At 47.9% G+C, this 21,939-nt stretch overlaps 2 protein-coding genes across 2 annotated transcripts in view; one reads left to right on the top strand and one right to left on the bottom strand.

Annotated features, from left to right (window-relative positions):
- LOC306938115 (saxitoxin and tetrodotoxin-binding protein 1-like) overlaps nucleotides 1-2,371 on the top strand; it is a gene marked incomplete at its 3' end in the record, with an annotated part of 10,804 nt that extends 8,433 nt beyond the window's left edge. Inside the window, exons 6-7 of the mRNA XM_079522130.1 lie at nucleotides 1,634-1,677; nucleotides 2,249-2,371. Coding sequence (XP_079378256.1) covers nucleotides 1,634-1,677; nucleotides 2,249-2,371 — 167 coding nt within the window. The remainder of the gene's footprint in view (nucleotides 1-1,633; nucleotides 1,678-2,248) is intronic.
- Nucleotides 2,372-2,457: 86 nt separating this feature from the next.
- The window catches only part of LOC306938114 (ankyrin repeat and IBR domain-containing protein 1-like), a gene marked incomplete at its 3' end in the record, with an annotated part of 98,684 nt that continues 79,202 nt past the window's right edge, over nucleotides 2,458-21,939 (bottom strand). The window contains 4 exon segments of the mRNA XM_079522129.1: nucleotides 2,458-2,644; nucleotides 3,359-3,572; nucleotides 9,161-9,479; nucleotides 16,893-18,135. Coding sequence (XP_079378255.1) covers nucleotides 2,458-2,644; nucleotides 3,359-3,572; nucleotides 9,161-9,479; nucleotides 16,893-18,135 — 1,963 coding nt within the window.

Raw genomic sequence — 21,939 nt, 5'->3', positions numbered from 1 at the left:
AGGCCGTCGGCAATGGCGTTAAGCGTCAGTATCAAAATTAGGCTTCAATTGACTTTAATTGTCGGCAATGGCGCTGAAATATTAACTCATAAGATGCTTTACATTTGCTAAAGCTACTACTAAACTACTAGAATTACTAAAATTAAGTACATTAAAAAGCATAAACATCCAATGTTGTCACTACCGAAACAATCATGTCACTAAGTAGTGACGAATTGTTTCGGTAATGACTGTTTCGGTAGCGACAATTGTATCTAGTTTTTAGCTTAACTTTAGCTTTGAACTGATGTACATGGATAGAAACATCACATTTAGCAGAAAAACCAAAATATAGTTTATAATTCATAGGAAATGATGTGTTTCGGTAGTGACACTCCTTAAAACCACACACTGATTTTCAGACTTTGTAAGACATTAATTTCAGACTGAAGTAAACTAGCTACTCATCATTTGACCATGATGAAAATGAAGTCTATAGCCAAATTCCTATACCCAAAATCTTGGCCACTCGCTCACTCCCACTCGGTCACTCGGGGTCATTCCAGCTTGACCCGGAAATGGTTAACGTTCCAATTGTTAATGTGCTCCATCGAGGAGGCGAGTGGAGCTGAGTGGAGGAGCCCAGTGGGCTCTCCGAGAGCGCATAGAGCGAGTGTACATCAGGTGCAGGCTCGGTGGGGTTTTTTGTCTCCTCGCGGCGGATTTCCACATCACGTGTACGTTTTTTTTCTTTCTCCAGTGACATAAGTCTGCCTCCTCCACATGTGGCACAGAAAACACTGCTTGAAACCCGATACTATGCTTATTCATTATTTCAGGATAGCCTTGCACATGTTACCATACACATTGACTTCGGTTACATGCACAAAATGATGAATTGTCTATTCTGTTGAGTGTATACTGTACGGCTCTGGGTTCGGAGTTCCAGTGATCCAGCTGTGTGACACTGTGGGCAGTATTATGCGTGTCTTATGTACCAGGTCTTATTATTTAACTTAAGACCTGGAGGCGTGATCAATGCCATTTGGCTATTCTGAGTGGCCAAAGAGCATTGATCACGCCTCCAGGTCTTAAGTTAAGTAATAAGACCTGGTACTTAAGACACGCAAAATACAGCCCATAGCCTCTATTCTATAACTAAACAAATATTCATACAATAAACTATTTGCGCTCTCTCTCTCTCTCCCCCCCCTCTCTCTCTCTCTCTCTCTATCCCTCTCTCCTCTCTTTATGTCTCTCTCCCTCTCTCTCCCCCCCTCTCTCTCTCTCCCTCTCTCTCTATCCCTCTCTCCCTCTCTCCCTCTCTTTATGTCTCTCTCCCTCTCTCTCCCTCTCTCTCCCCCCCTCTCCCTCTCTCCCTCTCTGCCTCTCTCTCTCTCTCTCTCTCTCTCTCTCTCCCTCTCTCTCTCTGTCTCTCTCCCTCTCTCTCCCGCTCTCTCTCTCTATCCCTCTCTCCCTCTCCATCTTTCCCTCTCTCTATCCCCCCCTCTCCCTCTCTCTCTCTCTCCCCCCTCTCTCCTTCTCTCTCTATCCCGCTCTCCCCCCCTCTCTCTCTCTCTCCCTCTCCTCCTCTCTCTCTCTCTCATTTTCTGCCCCCCCCCCCCCCCTCTCTCTCTCTCTCCCTCCTCCGTAGAGTTCTGTCCCAAGAAAGAGGAGGAGCCCAGTGGCGTCAATTGGGTATGGCAGGCTATGGCAGCTTGGCTCCAGGGGAAAAAATAAATGTAATCCACGAATGTCTCTTTATCTATCTGTGTTGATTATTCTGTTATTACATTTCAGTTAAAACAAACCTACAAATGCAAATTGGAACAAAATGATCGTTTTCACAAGGTGTTGTTATATTGCCCACAACATGTATTTCCCCTATCTCAACAAATGGTATATTCCAGGGATGGCTCGACAAGTATAGGGCTATTGGGGCTACAGCCCCACCTGGTGGCCGAAGGCCAGTAGGCAGCTCCTCCCGACAAGACACCACGTGCAAACTGTCAACAGCTAGGGTAGACACAACGTGGCACAACAAAGAGTGGTCAGATAGGCCTACTATTATCACTCGGGAGGAGGAGACAGGAGGTGATGAAAATAACACTGCGACAGCGACAACTGTTATACGTATGAGAAATGTTGTTTTTGAGTGGTGTGCGGCAAACTCCCCCCCCCCCCCCCCTCCCCCGTCACCTTACCAGTGTGTCAGACAGTCTCTAAACCCTAAACCAGTGTGTCAGACAGTCTCTAAACCCTAAACCAGTGTGTCAGACAGTCTCTAAACCAGTGTGTCAGACAGTCTCTAAACCAGTGTGTCAGACAGTCTCTAAACCAGTGTCAGATAGTCTCTAAACCACAGTGTCAGACAGTCTCAGACAGCCTCTAAACCCTAAACCATGAGTGTCGGGCAGGGCAGTCTCTGGACGGGTGACGTCTGGGTCTGTGGGAGTGTTGTTAGTCTGAGGAGGCTGTTCAGCGAAAGGCTTTCTCCAGAACCTTTAGGACGGACCTGCTGCGGAACACGTCCCTGAAGCCCTGACTGAACACGTACAGCAGCGGGTTCAGGCAGCTGTTGACGAGAGCCAGGGTGAAGGTTATGGGGATCCCGAAGCGGATCACAAGAACCAGTGTGGCACCGATCAGATCCCTCCGAGCAGAGCTGTATGATGTGATAGGGGATCCAGCACATCATACGCAGAATCCAAATGAAAATGACCCCCTAAAGATGGCGTGAGGTATGCTGAGAGACCAGGCCAGCCACCCAGACAGACCCAGGATGCCTTTCTGACCACTGCACCGAGCCCACAGTGGACACACCGCACCGACACATCTGTCCACACTGATGACCACCAGAGTGTAGGTGCTTGCATACATGTTCATGTAGAAAACCCAAACCGTCCATCTTGCACATGAACCAGCCAAAAGGCCAGTGGAAGTGCAGAGAGTAGTATGTTTTTTTTAATCCTTTATTTACCCAGGGAGGTAGCTGAGCACAGGTGCTCATTTTCAGCAACGCCCTGCACATAGAAACACACAGACAGACACACACACGCACACACACACACACACATTAAAACCTGGGAGCTGACCAGCACAACCACAGTCTTGAGTCTTATACTGTTGGCCACTAAGCAGCTCCAGGGGGAGCAGTTGGGGGTTCAGTGCCTTGCTCAAGGGCACTCCAGCGGTTTTGGGTGCAGTGATGACAATCACTTTCCCACCCAGATTTTTCCTGCCCGTCCGGGGAATCGAACCGTCAACTTTTCGGCTACAAGGGCGCTCCTCTAACCCTTAGGCCACCGCTGCCCCATGTGATTCTCAGGGTCAGAAAGGCTGTAACTAGGAAGTCGGCCACAGCGAGGTTGAGGAATACCAAACGGTGCTGACGGTTTTCTCCATCCTGAAGCCCGTCACCCAGATGACCAAACCGTTCCCCCGACACGCCGAGCACACACACCAGGCTGTATAGATGACCGCGGACATGATGTGGCTGGATTTCCAGATTTTAGCCCAGTAATATCTTTCATAATCTTCATCGTCATCGTGATGAACAGCAGGTGTGGTCACAATCTCCATCGTCCTGAAACCTAAAAATAACAAAACAATGAATATAAGGTCATGCTTTGTTTTAACACGCCATGTATTATTATTACACCGACTGAACATATTGGGTGCCATGACCTCCATACAAGATTTGTATTGTTTAAAGGTTTCATATTAATACTTATTTATAGGGCGCTAGCCCTTCCTATATTCAGCTATTAGTGTAGATTCTTAGGGCGCAAGCCCCTCCTATATTCAGCTATTATTGTAGTTTTATAGGGCGCTAGCCCCTCCTATATTCAGCTATTAGTGTAGATAAATAGGGCGCTAGCCCCTCCTATATTCAGCTATTAGTGTACAGCCCATGGACAATCAAAATCAGCTGGACAGATTTAATTTGTCTATAATGTGAATATGATTGTGCAGTCCGGGTAGGGAATGAGGCATTACCCCAGGTGAAGGAGTTCAAGTATCTCAGGGTCTTGTTCACAAGTGAGGGGAGGATGGAGAAGGAGATCATCCGGAGAATCGGAGCGGCAGGGGCGGTATTGCAGTCGCTGTACCGCACTGTTGTGATGAAAAGAGAGTTGAGCCAGAAGGCAAAGCTCTCTGTCTACCGAGCAATCTTCGTTCCTACTCTCACCTGTGGTCATGAAGGGTGCGGGTCATGACTGAAAGAATAAGGTGCGAATACAAGCGGCCGAAATGAGTTTTCTTTGACGGGTGGCTGGCATCTCCCTTAGAGATAGGGTGAGAAGTTCAGTCACACGAGAGACTCGGAGTAGAGTCGCTGCTTCTTCACCTGGAAAGGAGCCAGCTTAGGTGGTTCGGGGCATCTGGTTAGGATGCCTCTCAGGCATCTCCCTAGGGAGGTCCTCGAGGCACGTCCCACTGGGAGGAGACCCCCGGCCGGGGGCAGACCAAGGTGCAGTTGGAGGAAACACATCGACTCACTGGCCTTGGAACGTCTCGGGATCCCCCAGGAGGAAGTCACTAATGTTGCTCTGGAGAGGGAAGTCTGGAGCACTCTGGTGGAGCTGTTGCCCCCGCGACCCGACAAAGGATAATCGGTTGAAGATGGATGGATGTATGGATGGAAACTTAGTGTTGATGCGATATGGCACACTGACTACCAAGAAAATGGCACTTCATCTCAGAAAGGTCGCCGACCCCCGTTATAGATACCAATCATTGTTGCATGCTGGGACGTGCAGAGAGTGTTAGAGAGGCAGGGGGCTGAAATCCCGTAAGAGGGCACTTTGGACAAAAATAGTGAAAATAGCAGATCTACAAGCTCTCAATGCGTCGTGCTGCGACACGTTGAGAGCTTGTAGATCAGCTATTTTCGGGGTGCAACCCTGCACTCTCTAGCTAGTGGAGATGTGATGTAACGACATTGATTTCTAAACAAATTTGTTCAATGCAAAATACTGCGTTCAAGTTCAAGAGACTTCGTGGGGAAAAAGCAATTGTCCTGAATGCTGCCTTCTGGCATGGCATGGAAAGGAGAGGAGGGCAATTGCATTTCTTTCACCATGTAGTAAATGCTGCATTCGTGGTCTGGAGAGGCCAGTTGTTTTAACGGCGGGTAAAAGGGCAGGGGCTGAAGCCCCCTTTGATGTCTATGTGTGCACGTGCCTGGTTGCATGTCTATACAATAAATAAAGTAAAAATGAAGAGCTACCTGTTTCAGAGTGTCGAAGAGACGTCGGTCAGAGAAGTGCCTTGTCCAAAGTTTGGCTCAGAGCGACTTATGGCACCGTATATACCTGTAGATGTCAGTGTCAATGTACTTTTTGTTCCTTTTACAATCAGGATATGCATCACTTTCACATCATGAATAAACCACAGGACAACCGCTCAGTACTAACATCCCACGGTGTGACTGTATGAGTGATATAGAAACAGTTTTAAGAAGAGATGGGGGGGGGGGGGGGGGGGGGGGTGTACATTTAAGCAATAAGCCACGAGAGGTCTCATGTTATCGGGTATTTTACAATGGCTGGGAGGTGTAATTGGAGGTGCATTGTAAAATGCACTGTAAAATACCCGATAAGCTGGGGCCTCGAGTGGCTTATTTATTTTCTAAAACGGTTACAAACATATAGCAATATTAACCTAATGAAACTATTACATTCACAAAAGTAGCTACGCTTTGCGCCACCAGAGCGAGCCACATCACTTCCTTGTTGTTTTGCTCGGCAAGTAGGCTATGTGACGGGAGAATAGCGCTTGATGTCTTTACGGGGCTGCCTGGAGCCACACATACACAGTCATATGAGCCGGGCGGTGCTTAGACGCCCGCACGGCATGGGTTCGTAAGGCAATCAAGCGCTCCCCTTCCCCAGTACAGCTACAGAGACGCGGAATCAGCTGCGAATGATATAAAGTGATTGAAGGTGTGGGTTATCGGTGAAATTTACACCGGTCACGTGACGGTAACCAGCCAATCAGAATCAAGTATTGGGACTAACCGTTTTAGAAGGTGCATATAAACCATACATAATATGCTATAAAATGCAATTCTAGTGCTGTCTACGTAACATGCTATAAGTCTGTATAAAATGCTATCTAAGTCTACATAAAGTGCTTATCTAAGGGGCTATAGGGCAAGTGCTACGGGCCATGATGGAGTCTGAAGAGGTGGGTTTTCAGACTACGGCGGAAGATTGGAAGTGAGGCTGCAGTTCTGATTGTGATAGGAAGTGCATTCCACAGTTTGGGAGCCAGAAGGGAGAAGAGTTTGGGACGTGTGGAGTGTTGTCCCGGCGTTTTTAGTGAAGGTACTTCCAGCTTCCCTGCGTTGGCTGATCTGAGTGCACGGGAGGGTTTGTAGGGTTCGGTCATACTTGCAAGACATGGGGGAGCCATATTCATACACACATTCATACACTGATGGCGGCGGAAACCATGCAAGGCACCGCCACCAACCAGCACATCAGGAGCAATTAGGGGTTCAGTGCCTTGCTCAAGGACACTTCGACACTAACTCTGGGGGAGCCCACAGGGATCGAACTGGGAACCTTGCGGTTACCATCCAGCCACTCTAGCGCTAGCCTGGAACTCACCTATGCTTTTTATGGCATAGGCAGCTCCCGGCAGGATCCGCCGGGAGAAACTATGCGCAGCTGCTAGACATGAGACTAATTAATTAGAGCGACAGAGAGAGAGAGGAGTGTGTGTGTATATGTGTGCTTGTGTGTGTCAATTTAACAAAGGTGCAGACGATCAGAAATCAGCAGAGAGGGAGTGATGTTTGCGCTACTCTATGCCAAATTGAAGTGGACTCGGACCCAGACTTTTTTTTTTCTCCCTGGAAAATAAAAACGTCTGGGTTTCCGAGGCTACTCTAGCGCTGACCCACCGCCGCCCATTCTCATGAACACACACGCTGATGGAGGGTCACATCGGGTCGTCGTAAACAGCTTATATTGTATACAGGGTATATATAAACAAATTATTTTTAGTACACCTGAAAGGCCTCCGATTTAAAAACAAAATGCGTTTAAAGGACAACTTTAGTTTTTTTCCAACCATATGGTTCATGTTTTAGGTTGTTATTAGAGAAAGTAAAAGATGAGTGTAATTTGTTTTTTTCATTTGCTGATTTCTTTTGTTTTAGCTTTTTTATCTATTTTTTAACAGGTGGGGCGGGGGCATTCGATGGTCCTAAATATGTATATATTTTTTTTTTTGCAAAATTGTATATCGATTTTTTAAATTTGTTTTACTATAGTCCTACTAGACCCCAGAAAATTACATTTGGCCACAAAAGATCACGGGGTCTATTGAATGTGAAGGGGGAGGTGACAAACTGACATATTGAGCCTATACGACACACTGTATGGCATCCCTGTAGGATCCCCCTTCACACCAAAATGTGGTGCCCAAAATGCGGAACTTCTCAATGTTAAACCCATTCTGGACGGGAACCCCTTTTGGTGTTTTAACTAAGCATTATGCTATACTTTAGCTATTGAAAAATGGTGAAAATGTGCCTCAAATCTTTGAATATATATTATTACATTTTTTTAATTTCGACGTCAGGCCTAAACCCCAGCTGCCTCGTGCTAAATGCAGGGGCCCGCCTACGCTAGTATTCCAATGCCGGAACGGTTGCGCAAAACCCTGCCCTGCAGCACCGATTAACCCATTTAGACCTGCGGACGATTCTACAAATGTCTTCTATAAATCCTGACAGTTTTCTTGAAAAACCCATGTTTCTATGTCAGCGGTTCTCAAACATTTTCATGTCAAGGATCCCAAAAATATATGTAATTGGCCGCCGACCCCCATCTGAAAATATGTAGTTCCAGGGACCCCCCCAGAAGCAAAGATTTGAGTTAAAAACGTTTGCTCTGAAACCACATTTTTGCGATTTTTCAAAAATAGCAGATCTACAAGTCCATGTTTTTGTTTTGCATTGGGTAAAAAAACATACGTTTGGTGTTCGATGGTTATACTGTTAACAGTGTTGAGGATAATATTGGCCTTGACTTTTTCTATTAATAAATCCTCCTGATTGGTCATTTCTTTGAGGGGCCCTATTCCCTCCTATGTCCAGCTTTTGGCGTGTGTGCACAAACGTTGTCCTACACAAACATGAAATGCCGTTGACAAAGAATGGACAATTTTGAGTAGTGATGCACCGAATATTCGGCCACAGAAAATATTGGGCATTTTCACAGAATAGTGTATGCAATTAATGCATTCAAAAGAGCTGAATAAATGTTTTATGGACCCATAATTGTGATTATTATTTAAGTTAAGTTTTGCCATAACCATTTCTTTTGCCATAAATCAGGTAGCTTTAAGGTACGGCCATGACAGCAATGGTAGGAAAAAAGATATATAATATTAATCATATTCGGATATTCGGATATTCGGTTTTCGAACAACTGTTTCCTATATTCGGTATTCGGTTTCGGCCAAGAATTTCCCTTTCGGTGCATCCCTAATTTTGAGTGTAAACACAAACATTGATGTCGAAGGGGAGGACACAAATTGTGATTGGCCGGAATGAGATGCTGTATGATGATGTACGATATAGGTATAGTGACACGCAGTAACAATGCCCTTTGGGGCCGGGACTCGAACCCGCAACATGCTGTCAGGCTATACACCAAGCCTATATGTGACCGGGGCCGCTATAGGCCAGCGCTCCAGGGCCCATTGTTGATTATGTGCATCAGTTTCTCTTTCTCTTGTTCCTTGGTCTGGAGTTTGTTGGTTTGTTGGTTGCCATGGCTACCAGTTCCCACCTGATGTTGTGTGGGAGCTCGGACTGATCCAGACCGTACTGAATAACTGCCAGCTTGCATAAAGTCTTAAGACTGGGACTCAAGTCCAAGATGCACAGGTCAGTGACGTCAACTCTTTTTCTCCCTTTAAAGACGACGATACGATCTCCCACCATGAAACAGCGGCTCATAGCCATCGAGGACAGGCCTCTCCCTTTGGGCTTTCCCCAGGTTCCACCGATCCAGGAGAAAGTCTCTGGACAGAACTTCCTCAGACAATTACGAGGAGTCGGGTGACTGAATTGACGACCTATTATGTACAGCTGTCCGTTGTAGGCAAAGGATGAATGACACAAGACATGTTGTGGACTTGTAATGCAATGCAGCCACACAGGCTGCAGACAGAGCAATGCAGCCACACAGGCTGCAGACAGAGCAGCGCAGCCATGCAGGCTGCAGACAGAGCAGCGCAGCCACGCAGGCTGCAGACAGAGCAGCGCAGCCACGCAGGCTGCAGACAGACAGACAGTGCAGAGCAGCGCAGTCACACAGGCTGCAGACAGAGCAACGCAGCCACACAGGCTGCAGACAGAGCAGCGCAGCCACACAGGCTGCAGACAGAGCAGCGCAGCCACACAGGCTGCAGACAGACAGACAGTGCAGAGCAGCGCAGCCACACAGGCTGCAGACAGAGCAGCGCAGCCACACAGGCTGCAGACAGACAGACAGTGCAGATCAACTGGTCACATGTGGTCACATTTTAGTCACCTGGAATGTTTTAGAGTTTAGTCTAGTTTTAGTCGGCTAAATATCATACGATCTTTGTCGACTAAATCTACAGGTGATTTAGTAGACTAAAATGTATTTTTGGCAGGCCTTGATGCCGTCACAATGACTGATTTCGACAGTATACATTTGGGTCCGTAGAAGAAATTTTTAAAATTTCAACGTCAGGCCTAAATGGCTTAAATGCGGAACAAATAATGGGCCTCGATATGAAAAGTGTTGAAAACCACTGCCATAGTGGAAGGCTGTGGTTGTGGTACAGTAACAGGAGGTATGTTTCCTCTTGACTTGGGCGGCATGAAATAGACTACAGTCTATTCAAGAGACACATTTTAACTCAATGGTCGCCAAGGACTTATTTAACTTCTTTTTCATGATGTCCTGGAGCGCCAAGGACGTGTTTTTCGTGTTTTATAACATGGTAAAAAAAATAAGTTTTTTTTTTAGACTTTTAAAAAAAGAAAAAAAAATATATAAAATAAAATAAAATATATATGGTGGCGGTCTGGGCCTTTTGGCACCCCCTGGTGGCGATGAATAATAACAGCAGTCTCTGTACGCAGTTTAAAATGCACGTTCTTCATGTCTGCGGCCCCGGTGTCTTCACCACATTGTGTCTTAAAGGATGTTGCAGGACGCTGCTGTACTAGGATGTACAGTTGGGTGCCACCGATATTGTCCCTCATCATTTGACCCATTTAGGCCTGACCTCAACATTTTAAAAAATCCTTCTAAATCCTCCAGTTTTCTGAAATAAATATTTTCACGATTTTTCAAAAATAGCAGACCTACAAGCTCGTAGCGCGCCACTCGGTGGCGCGCTATTGTAGATCTGCTATTTTTCAATAGCTAAATTATAACAATGTTTAAAACACCAAAAGGGGTTCCCGCCCAAAATGGGTTAACTGTCCTTTTGCGCAGATCACGCAAAACTCAGCAAAAAGAAAAGGACAATATCGATGGCCTCCAACTGTATACCGTACCATAGAAACATGTATAATAGTACAGTAGCTATAGGATGCTATTAATATTCAATATTCATACATAATATTATTATTATGATCAGTATATATAAACTCACCTGGTTGAGGAGAAGAGACACAATCAGAAAGGAGATGTTTTGCGCGCGCACGCACGCACGCACACACACAAAAGCTGTACCGTTTGTCTGACCATCCTTTCAGTGAACAGGTGTGTTGATTCAAAAGAAGGAACACAGTATAAGATTACTAAATATTATGTAAGGGATAATATCTGGCTAGGTGGTCATTGTCGGGAGATAATTCACCGACAGGGAGTTTAACCACCGAGGCGAAGCCGAGGTGGTTACACTACCTGAAGGTGAATTATATCCCGACAATGACCACCTAGCCAGATATTATCCCGCTTATTACATGGCTAACTAACATAAATTAATCCATTGATCCAAAACACAACAAAAAAAGTATTCCATAACTTCGCGCTGGCTGCGTCTGCCCAGCTGCAGGGCTGAAGCACTGTCGGAAAACAAGGAAGTGAGTTGATCAAATAGAATCCATTTTCGGGTCCAGCTGCTTCGTCTATTTCTCGCTCAAATGTTTTCAAAAACATTTTTAAGAGCAATGTTTAGCTGTAAATTACATTGTGTGTCAGTAGTGTGTGTGTTTACATGGCTGTTATGTTGGAAACGGCAGTAAATCAAGCGGGCGCAGCCGCGCAGCTGGTGGTGCTCAGAGGGTTTGATTAGGCAGCGGTCATTATACAGCGGAGCGGTCATTATCATGAGATAACTCACCGCTGAATTAAGCGATTGACCAATCAGAATCAAGCATTCAACCAAGCCATGTAATAAATATATATATTACAGGCTTTACAATAAATAACCACTCCCAAGCTTACAGTGCTATACACTTTTCAATATTTTTTTTTTTCGTTTTTATTTTTCATCGAGAGTAAACTTTGCACTTGACACTTTTCATTGACAGCATCGACCACACATCAAACACCGCCGCTCTTGTTCTCATGGACTGATTGGGAATGTATCGAGTTTAAACGGAGAAAGTGCAATTTACCTTTTCTGAAATCTTATGGTCATTGGTGTATGGACTGTAGCAGTATATATATATATATATATATATATATAGAAAGGTTTGAGTACAAAATGACAGCTAGAACCGGTTCAGTTCTTTTTGGTTCTTAGTCCATGAGCCAGAGCTCCAACATTGGTAGGAAAAACTAGACCTATATATTAGATTGTTTTATAGGATCAATACAAGTAAATGTATACATGATAACCCTTCCACAGTAGTAGCTTTGTCATATTTTCGATTATTTTGCGAATTTTCCTACCCAATGCCTCATCTGCATATTTAAAAATGTAAAATTTGTAATACAACAAATCATTGTCTTCGTGTAAGTACTCAATTGGGGAAGTGTCATGGTGAGAACAATCTAATATAGGTACGGTTTTGCTCCACTCAATTCATGATTAACGTTCCAATTTCGGAGCCCTGGCTCATGGACTAAGAACCACAAAGAACTGAACCGGTTCCCGTTGGGAACCAACCGGTGGGAACGGGGCCTGTCAGTATTCAAACAGTGCTCTAACAGATAATGAACGTCGTCGCGGGTGTCGCAAAAAAGGAAAACGTTACAAGATTCACACATCGGTGATTGAATTGTGCCACCACAGAACGCACCGTAACATAAGAACACAACGCTATTCCACGTGATCAACTCAGAGTGTGTCCAGCATGGGTTTAATGAGTGTTTCAGAAGGGACGATTCCTCGTTATTTGAAGGTGGCAGTTGGCCATGACCCTGCCTGCTCTCCTGCTGTTCCTCTCTTCCACGCTTTGAACACTGTTTATGCCGGTAATATGTGGACACTGGGCTCACTTCCTTCCTGGACTACAATTCCCATAAAGCGTTGGTGCACTGCTCAAGACAACATGTAGTCCAGGAAGTAAGTGAGCCCAGTTGTCCGTGACATATCATGGCAACGCATTTCACTTCCTCCGACCGTGCAAATTAAATTAAAATGGGAATGATGACCGTTTATGATTGCACATCAAACGAGGGGAGTACGATGGGAGGGACATCGACAGCTGTAGCGAACGACCGTCCGCTCTGTGACGCACGCGGACGCTGCCTTCCCCCGAGAGATGCAGATAAGACCTTAAGAGTATATATTAATAGAGACGGCACCCGGAGGAAACCCTGAGGCGAAATGGACATAGTGGCCAATTCTGGTCCGTCGACTGTCATTGCGCGCGTTCATGATGACACGCGAACGCTATGTTTCATACGTGAACGCGTGCAACGATAGTCACCGGCCCAGCGCGTCCATGTGTTTGGGCCCAATCCATCCCAGAATGCACTCTGTTCCTACCCGGAAGGAGGAGTGAAATCGCCTCGTGCGCTTTTGAGCAACGTAATGCAAGTGGATGGGAGGAGAAATCGGGTGCCGTCTCTATTCATATATATACTCTAAGGATAAGACGCCCCAGAGCCGAAGGAGGCGTCTACCTTTCTATGTCTATGGACAGGTACGTGCAGAGAGTGGGGCTGAAATCCCGTAAAAATAGCGAAAATAGCAGATCTACAAGCTCTCAACGCGGCACTTGTAGATCAGCTATTTTCGTGGGCGCAACCCAGCACTCTTTAGCTAGTGGAGATGTGATGTAACGACATGGATCTCTAAAAAGATTTGTTCAATGCAAAATACTGCGTTCAAGTTCAGGAGACTTTGGGAAACAAAGCAATTCTCCTGAATGCTGCCTTCCGGCATGCCATGGAAAGGAGAGGAGGGGCATTTGCATTTTTTTTTTTTTACCATTTAGTAAACGCTGCATTCGTGGTCCGGAGAGGGCAGTTGTTTTACAGACGGGGTAAAAGAGCAGGGGCTGAAGAAGCCCCTTTTGATGTCTATGTGTGCACGTCCCTGCCGCCCCAGAGCCGAAGGAGGCGTCTATACCTTTCTATGTCTATGGAGATGCAGAGTATAGACGCCCCAGGCTCTGGAACAACATGTTTTCAGATGGCGGTCAAGATGGGGGGGGGGTCAAATGCAGATACTTCTGCGGTCATCCTTGACATGAAAAAATAAAATAAAAGGTTTGAGTTTCTGAAAACTGTCAGGATTCAGAAGACATTTTGTAGAATCTTGTCTCCGCTGTTATAACGGCCGTTCATGAAGTGGTAACGTTAATTTAGCTAATCATCAATTAGCTACTCGTTCCAACATTTTAGAGATAGAGCTGTCTTTCGATCAGTCAGTTTCATCGAACGGAGTTATAGCAAATAATCGTGTGTGCGCGCGCGTGTGCGTGTGTGTGTGTGTGCGTGCATGCGGTGTGGGGGGGGGGGTGTTGGTAACAGTCACACCAAAGTGGGCTAGTATTCAGCTGTTCCTCGTTCATCGTTACTAGAACAGAACCTCCAAGAAACTTTGAGTTTTGGTACAAAAACATAACACAATTAATAATAAATATACTCAGCAATAGATGAAAACTATTTAAAGAAATACAAAATAAAGGCACACTGACCTAAAAAGAAAAGAAAGACAAAATAAGTGATATCAACCGTCAGTGAAAACCAAAGTTATCATCAATCCGCTATCGATCAAAAACACACTCTCTTCAGTAGTGGAATAGATATGATATATATATATATATATAAAACATGGTATAAAGAAAGTCCATTAAAAATAAAAAATAAAAGTATTAGTGTCAAAACATACTTGGCACAACAAAAAGCCATCCTGAATTATGTTAACATCTAGAATGTTCCTTCCGTCGAATTGACCCCTTAATGGTAACGAATGGTCCAAATCATCCCCTTTGAAGGAATTCATTAAGGAACACTAAGGAAGTGTAAAAACGAACCTGAAGGACAACATTGTGTTCAACAACAGTGGTTCTCAACCTGTGGGGGCCGGGGAGGGGAGGGGTGGCGCCCACTGGTGGGCCGCGAGGGTACTGCGAGTGGGGGCCCCCAAATAACTGGCAAAGCAACAACGATTTAAATCAGAATATAAATATAATGTAAACTATGAAATAAATAAATGAAAAACCTTGAGAGAGAGAGAGAGAGAGAGAGAGATTGTTTTTTTTGTTTTTGATAGTAGTAAAGAATACTAGGTGAGATTATAGTCTGGCCTCCCCGCTATATAGGTTGTGATTGGATACCCCTGCCACCAATCAGGAACCAGTATGCAAATATGGGGAGGTGTATCACCTGCAGGGGAGAGATTCCAGGCTAATATCTATACGCAGTGATAATAGTCTGTCTGGCAGGCCAGGCCAGGCTACAGCTGACTGGGCCAGGAAACGGAAGGTCCACTTTTTCCAGCAGCCATTGGTGGACTGAGGGGAGTCCATCATTCTAGCAGCCAATCAGGCTGAACTATAGGCGTTTAAATAAGGTCTTGGGTTTTCTCCGTCAAAATGGTTGCTAGTCGGACTCGGCCGCCGTCAGCTGTTCTGGTGGTTGGTCGTTAATGTCTACAAAGCGGCCCTCCGTCCACACACTCCTCCCAACGTGCCAACCTTTACCTCGGAAAGGGAGGCGACATATTTAACGACAAATCGGCGTCATTCTGAAACTGCGTTAAGTTAGGGCCGACGGTCGGTCTGTATACTCCATGGCTCTGGATAGTCGTAGAGTGGACAGAACACTCCCTTTATACAGCTCCCCAACGATAGGCCAGCTCACATCACATGACACGCCATGAGCCGCTGTGATTGGACACAAACACCCACACACACGCCCTCCAGGGCGGGCTCATACTTTGGCCACTTAACACTTCTTTGTCATAATAAAAGGCGCTAGAGTGCCACGCAGATGAGGCAGATTTTACTCTGAAAAGCCCCCCCCCCCCCCCCCCCCCCCCCCACAACACCGGGAGGCATAATCTTCCGTTCTTATTTAAATTTGTTTGATATCATTAAAAAGATTGATTAGAAAAGACGTGTATACACGTCCTTAGCACAATTAGTGTTCTGAACGGGAACCCCTTTTGGTGTTTTAAGCATTATGTTATGCTTTAGCTATTGAACAATAGCAGATCTACAAGCTCATAGCGTGGTACAGAGTACCGCGCTATGAGCTTGTAGATCTGCTATTTGTCAGAGCGAACGTTTTTAACTCAAATCTTTGCTTCCAGGGGGTCCCTGGAACAACATATTTTCAGATGGGGGTCGGTGGCCAAATTCATATCATTTTTGGGGTCCTTGACATGAAAAACCTTGAAAACCACGGACATAGAAACATAGGGTATTAGGGTTTTTCAGAAAACTATCAGGATTTAGAAGGCATTTGTAGAATCGTCCTCAGGTCTAAATGGGTTATGAGACCTTTCACTGTGTCACCGTGTGAGAAGCCACGTGTCGCGGTCAACAAGGTGCGGTCCAACACCAAAATGTCTCCCCCTCAGCGGTCCAACACCAAAATGTCTCCCCCTCAGCGGTCCCACACCAAAATGTCTCCCCCTCAGTGGTCCAACACCAAAATGTCTCCCCTCAGCGGTCCCACACCAAAATGTCTCCCCCTCAGCGGTCCCACACCAAAATGTCTCCCCTCAGCGGTCCCACACCAAAATGTCTCCCCCTCAGTGGTCCCACACCAAAATGTCTCCCCTCAGCGGTCCCACACCAAAATGTCTCCCCCTCAGTGGTCCCACACCAAAATGTCTCCCCTCAGTGGTCTCACACCAAAATGTCTCCCCTCAGCGGTCCCACACCAAAATGTCTCCCCTCAGCGGTCCTACACCAAAATGTCTCCCCCTCAGTGGTCCAACACCCCAAACCACAGGAGGCCAGTGAAAAAACAAAAAACAAACAAAAAAAAAACAGAATAAATCATAATATCAAATAAAACGTAGTGGTAATCGTAGTGTTAAATATGCAGGTGTGGTAGCAGTAGTTTTCCATTGATGCTCTCTCTCAGTTTTGACAACTCTTTAGTTTTTTTGTAATTGTCAAAGCGCTTTTTTTCCCTCTTCAGTACACCGCTCAATGACATCATCTTAACCGAAATGTACTCTTTGATGTTTCACCTCTCACTCCCAACCTTGGCAACCTCACATTCTGTTTTCACCTCTCACTCCCAACCTGGCAACCTCCCCAGTCTGTTTCACCTCTCACTAACCCATCTTCAACCGCTTATCCGTAGTCGGGTCGCCAGGGGTCTCACTCCCAACCTCAGTCTGCCCACAAATATACCCACTTCATTCTTTAATTTGCTCCGCTCCATCCCCGCTCTCTCTCTCCTTCTTTCTCTCTCTCTCCCCCCCTCTCTCTCTCCCTCTCTATCTCTCTCTCTCCCTCCTGTTGACTTGCGATATCACACCAAATGTACTTGCTCCACCCACTCCTCCTCCTCCTCCTCCTCCTCCTCCTCTGGTGATTGGTCCAGGTCCAGCTGGGGGGCGTGGTGGTGGCGGTGGTGGCGTGTGTCGGAGGCGTGTGCGTCTCCCTGGCAGCGTGCGAGTGGGAGCGCGGTGGCCGCGGGGGGAGGCGCCCGTGGGAGGAGCAGGAGGGGCGTGGTCGTCCAGACGACCGCGTCCGCGCAGCGCTCCAGCTCCTCTAGCTCCTCCTCTAGCTCCTCCTCTTCCTCCTCCTCCTCCTCCTCGCGTTCCAGCAGCAGCGGTGGAGGAGGAGGAGCCTCCAGGGTACTGGGTTGGGCTCCGACGGGGGGGCCCTCCTCCTCCTCCCCGGGGACCGCGCCCAGGCCTGCGGGGAGCGCAGCGTCGGTCGCGTCCGGGGATGACGATCGGTGGCTCTGTGCGGCGCTGGGCGGCTCTGGGAGCAGCGCCAGGCTCCGGGGGATGTTCTGGTGGGGGTCACCGATGTCGTGGACCAGGGACAGGCTCTGGTTGGGGTCACCGATGTCGTGGACCAGCGCCAGGCTGTCGGGGCTGTTCTGGGCGTTGATGTTCTGGCTGAACCAGGCCATGATGTTGTCCAGCAGCTGGGCGCTAGGCTCCAGGCTCTGGGGGTCGCTGGGAGTGAAGGCTCCGCCCGGGGGGATCACCGGAGACACCAGCACCTCCTCCTCCTCCTCCAGCTCCTGCTCCCGAGGGTCGGGAGGGGACGGGAGACACAGCTGGGTGGGAGGCGGGCGGGGGGGGAGGAGGAGGAGGGCCGGGGAGGAGGGGGCGTGAGGAGGAGGAGTGTGTCGCGGCGTGGCGTCACGAGAGCCGGCGGGTTGGCGGTGGTGGTGGTAGGCGCCGGCCGGGGGGCGGTCCTCGGCGTACGAGCCCGCGAGGGTGGGATTCGAGTCCGTGGCGCTTTCCAGTGTGTGGTGGTGGTGGGCGCCGCCGGCGGCACACGGTTCCACCCCTCCTCGGACTAAACAAGAGGTCGAGCGGCGGCGAGTCTGCTCGGGGCTGTCGCAGCCGACGGCCTCCGTGCGGTCCAGAGATCGCTGGCCTGTCAGCGCTGCGGGGCCCGGGTGTAGGCTGGGGTCCGGGCCCGGGCCCAGGTCTAGGTCTAGGTCTAGGTCTAGGTCAGGGCCCAGGGCCAGGCCCGGGCTGGGGTCCGGCTCCACGCTGTAGGGTCCCTGGTCATAGGCTGGGTGCAGGCAGGGCCGTCCGGCAGGCCTGTCACGATTACAAAATGTACATTTATAGGCATTTTAAGCAGACGCTCTTAATCCAGTGGCCGGTAACAACACATGGTAATATACATCAAATACATGAAAATAATAGTCATAAGGAAGCCATCGGGATTAGCTTCGGGATTAATAAAGTGTCTGTCTGTCTGTCTGTCTTTCCCAATAGGTCTCTCTCTCCTCTCTCTGGCCCTCATTTATCAATCGCGTGTAAAATCTGCCCCAAATTCGAGTGTAGGTTTCGTAGTACACCCACGTCGCCACGGCATTTATAAAGTGATCGCAAACAGCTGATCCTTCCTTAATTTCGTTCCAACGTTAATAAATGTGACGTCCGTCCGTCCGGCCGTCCGTGAACCTACAGTAACATCCGGCTAACAGTAGAATATCTGTACAATGCAACTATGAGTACACTATAGAGTACACAATGGGAGACAATAAACAGGGACCTGACCAGTGTCCTACAAAGCATGAGCGGCACAGTTGAAAGAAAGCTTGACAAGATGGGAGACATCATCTACTCATACGGAGCAGAACGGTATGAAGTAAGGAGCAAGCAGGCAAAACTACCAGCATTAGAGAGCAAGTCCAGGCGACAACAGGAGATCGATCGGCTCATCCGGGAGAGAAGGCAACTCAAGAAGCTGTGGAGGAAGGCTTCTGATGTTGAGAAGGAGGGCATCAACATCCTCCAGGGAAACCTCAGAAGCCGGCTAACAAGTCTGAGACGAGCAGAGAACTTGCGAAAGTCACGGAAAAAGAGAGAACATGCAAGATCACGCTTCTTCAAGGACCCCTTCAAGTTCGTGAAAACACTATTCACCAAAGAGAAGGGAGGAAACCTAAAAACATCAAGGCAGGAGCTGGAAACATATCTGGAAACGATGTATGCGGATGACAAGCGGCACGAACAGATAGCTATTCCATCTGACATTCCACCAATTGAGGAACCTGAACATCAAATGGACATTAATCCTCCCAAGTGGAGGGAGGCGGAACACGCAGTGAAGCGGGCGAGAGCTTCATCAGCCCCAGGGCCAAATGGAGTTCCGTACTGAGTCTACAAGAATGCTCCAGATGTTCTTCGTTTCTTGTGGAGACTAATGAGAGTAGCCTGGGAGAAGGGAATTATACCTAAAGCATGGCGCAGGGCAGTAGGAGTCCTGATTCCAAAAGAGAAGGAATCCACGGATATCAGCCAATTCCGACCCATCAGTCTGCTTAATGTAGAAGGTAAGATTTTCTTCAGTGTCATAGCTCAGAGGATGTCCAGCTATCTGGAGAGAAACAACCTTGTGGATACATCAGTCCAAAAAGCAGGCATCCCAGGGTTCTCTGGATGCCTTGAACACACCAGCATGATCTGGCACCAAATTCAGTCTGCTAAGAAGGAGAAGAGGGATCTCCATGTTGTTTTTCTTGACCTCGCTAATGCGTTCGGATCAGTCCCCCACAGTTTCATCTGGGCATCCTTTGACTTCTTTAGGATACCCGAGACCATCAAGCACCTGGTCAAGTCCTATTTTCAAGACCTTCAGCTCTGTTTCACCACGCCAGACTTTACCACCACATGGCATCGCATGGAGATTGGCATAATGGCAGGATGTACCATTTCCCCATTGGCATTCACCATGGCGATGGAAGTCATCATAAGAGCCTCCAAGTGGGTGGTGGGCGGTGAGCGGCTAACCTCTGGAATCCGGCTACCACCCATCAGGGCCTATATGGATGACATGACAACCATGACAAACACAGTACCTTGTACCAGGCGCCTCCTAGGAAAGCTCCAACAGAACATCACCGGGGCCAGAATGAAATTCAAGCCATCCAAATCAAGGAGCATCTCCATAGTTAAAGGCAAACTGATGGAACAAAGGTTCTTCATCGATGAAGAACCTATCCCAACGGTCACTGAAAAGCCAATCAAAAGTCTCGGAAGATGGTACGACTCAAAGCTTAAAGACTCTGATCAGGCACACGAACTCAGGCAAGAACTCATCAAAGGCCTGGAGACCATTGACAAATCCATGCTGCCTGGCAAGCTGAAAATCTGGTGCCTGCAATTCGGCCTACTACCCCGCCTTATGTGGCCACTAACCATGTATGACATCACACTCACAAGAGTTGAGAAGATGGAGAGGATGATTAGCTCTCATCTGAGAAAGTGGTTAGGGGCCCCTCGATGCCTAAGTAGTGTGGCCCTGTATGGCCAGGGGCTACTCCAGCTGCCCCTCTCTAGCCTCACTGAGGAGTTCAAATGCACGAAAGTGAGATTAGAGATGACCCTGACAGAATCAAAGGACACCGTAATCCGAGCTACTGCCCCAACCCTGGCAACAGGAAGGAAGTGGACTGTTAAGAACGCGGTAGAGCAGGCAAAATCTGCTCTCCACCACAGTGACATCGTGGGCCAAGTTCAACATGGAAGAAGTGGCTTGGGGTTGGGTGAAAAGCGACCCTGCTGGAGCAAAGCAGCCTCCCGGGAGCGGCGTAAAATGGTTGTGGCCGAAGTCCGCCGACAGGAGGAAGCAAGCAGGTGTACCAAGGCTGTGTCGCAAGTAAAACAGGGCCAGTGGATGAGATGGGAGAGTGTGGAAAAGCGAAACATCAGCTGGAAGGACATGTGGGAGATGGAGACAAGCAGGATAAGTTTCCTTATTCGATCCACCTATGATGTCCTCCCTACCCCTACAAATCTCAACCAATGGCTGGGCGAAGATCCATCATGCCCCCTGTGTTCAACACGAGCTACACTAAGACACATCCTCGTTGGGTGCAAAGTGAGCCTCTCCCAAGGACGATACACCTGGAGGCACAACCAAGTACTCAAAGGCTTGGCAGCAACTCTGGAAAGCAGGAGAACCACCATCAATGCCTTGCCGCCCAGAGTAACCAACTCAGCCAACCCAATCGCGTTTGTTCGAGAAGGGCAACAAGGACAGCGGAAGTTCCCACCAAGGCCCAGGTTAGGTGAACTGGAGGCAGCCAGAGACTGGCAGATGCTGGTGGACGTGGGCCAACGACTCACAGTTCCACCAGAGATCGTCATCACCAACTTGAGGCCTGACCTAGTCCTGTGGTCCAACTCACAGCGCAGAGTGTACTTTGTGGAGCTTACAGTCCCTTGGGAGGATGCAGTTCAGGAAGCCTTTGAAAGAAAGAAACTGCGATATTCAGATCTTGCAGCAGAGGCAGAACAGCGGGGCTGGAGAGCAAAGGTCTGTCCAGCAGAAGTTGGATGTCGGGGTTTTGTGGCAACATCAACTGTGAGGCTGATGAAGGACCTTGGCATCAGCGGACAAGTCCTACGTCGGGCCATCAAGGAGCTATCCAGACTGGCAGAGTGGAGTAGCCAGTGGCTCTGGCTGAAAAGGAAAGACCCTAGCTGGTCTCCCAAATAAGCAGGCTGGGCAGATGCAGAGGGGGGTGCTTCTGGGACGCCAGAATGCACTGCTGAGCCTACTGGAGACGTCGTGGGGTTAAATCAGCAAAACGTTGGTGAAAGTAGGACCCCACTTGACAACCCCTGTGAAGTGTCTGTCCAGCTGTCTCGACATCACAGTGCTCAAGTCTTCGATCCTTAGGTATGCGGTCAAGTGCAAGCCTGGCTCAGGGAGTAGGACGCCCCTGCCTTGCAGAGTCCCTAGGCACTTATGGACCTAACATCAAAGTCCTGTGTTTTCGAAATCTATGTCTGCATAAAACGCTATCTAAATGACATACATGTAAGTTGAGCCTTTGCATACGCATGTAAGGTCGTCGAGGCCAGGGCAAGTGCTACGGGCTAAGATGG

The sequence above is a fragment of the Electrona antarctica genome (genome assembly GCF_951216825.1).
Source record: "Electrona antarctica genome assembly, chromosome: 15".
Lineage (NCBI taxonomy): Eukaryota > Metazoa > Chordata > Actinopteri > Myctophiformes > Myctophidae > Electrona > Electrona antarctica.
Note: the sequence above shows the minus strand (reverse complement) of the source record. Positions and strands in the feature narration are given on the sequence as shown.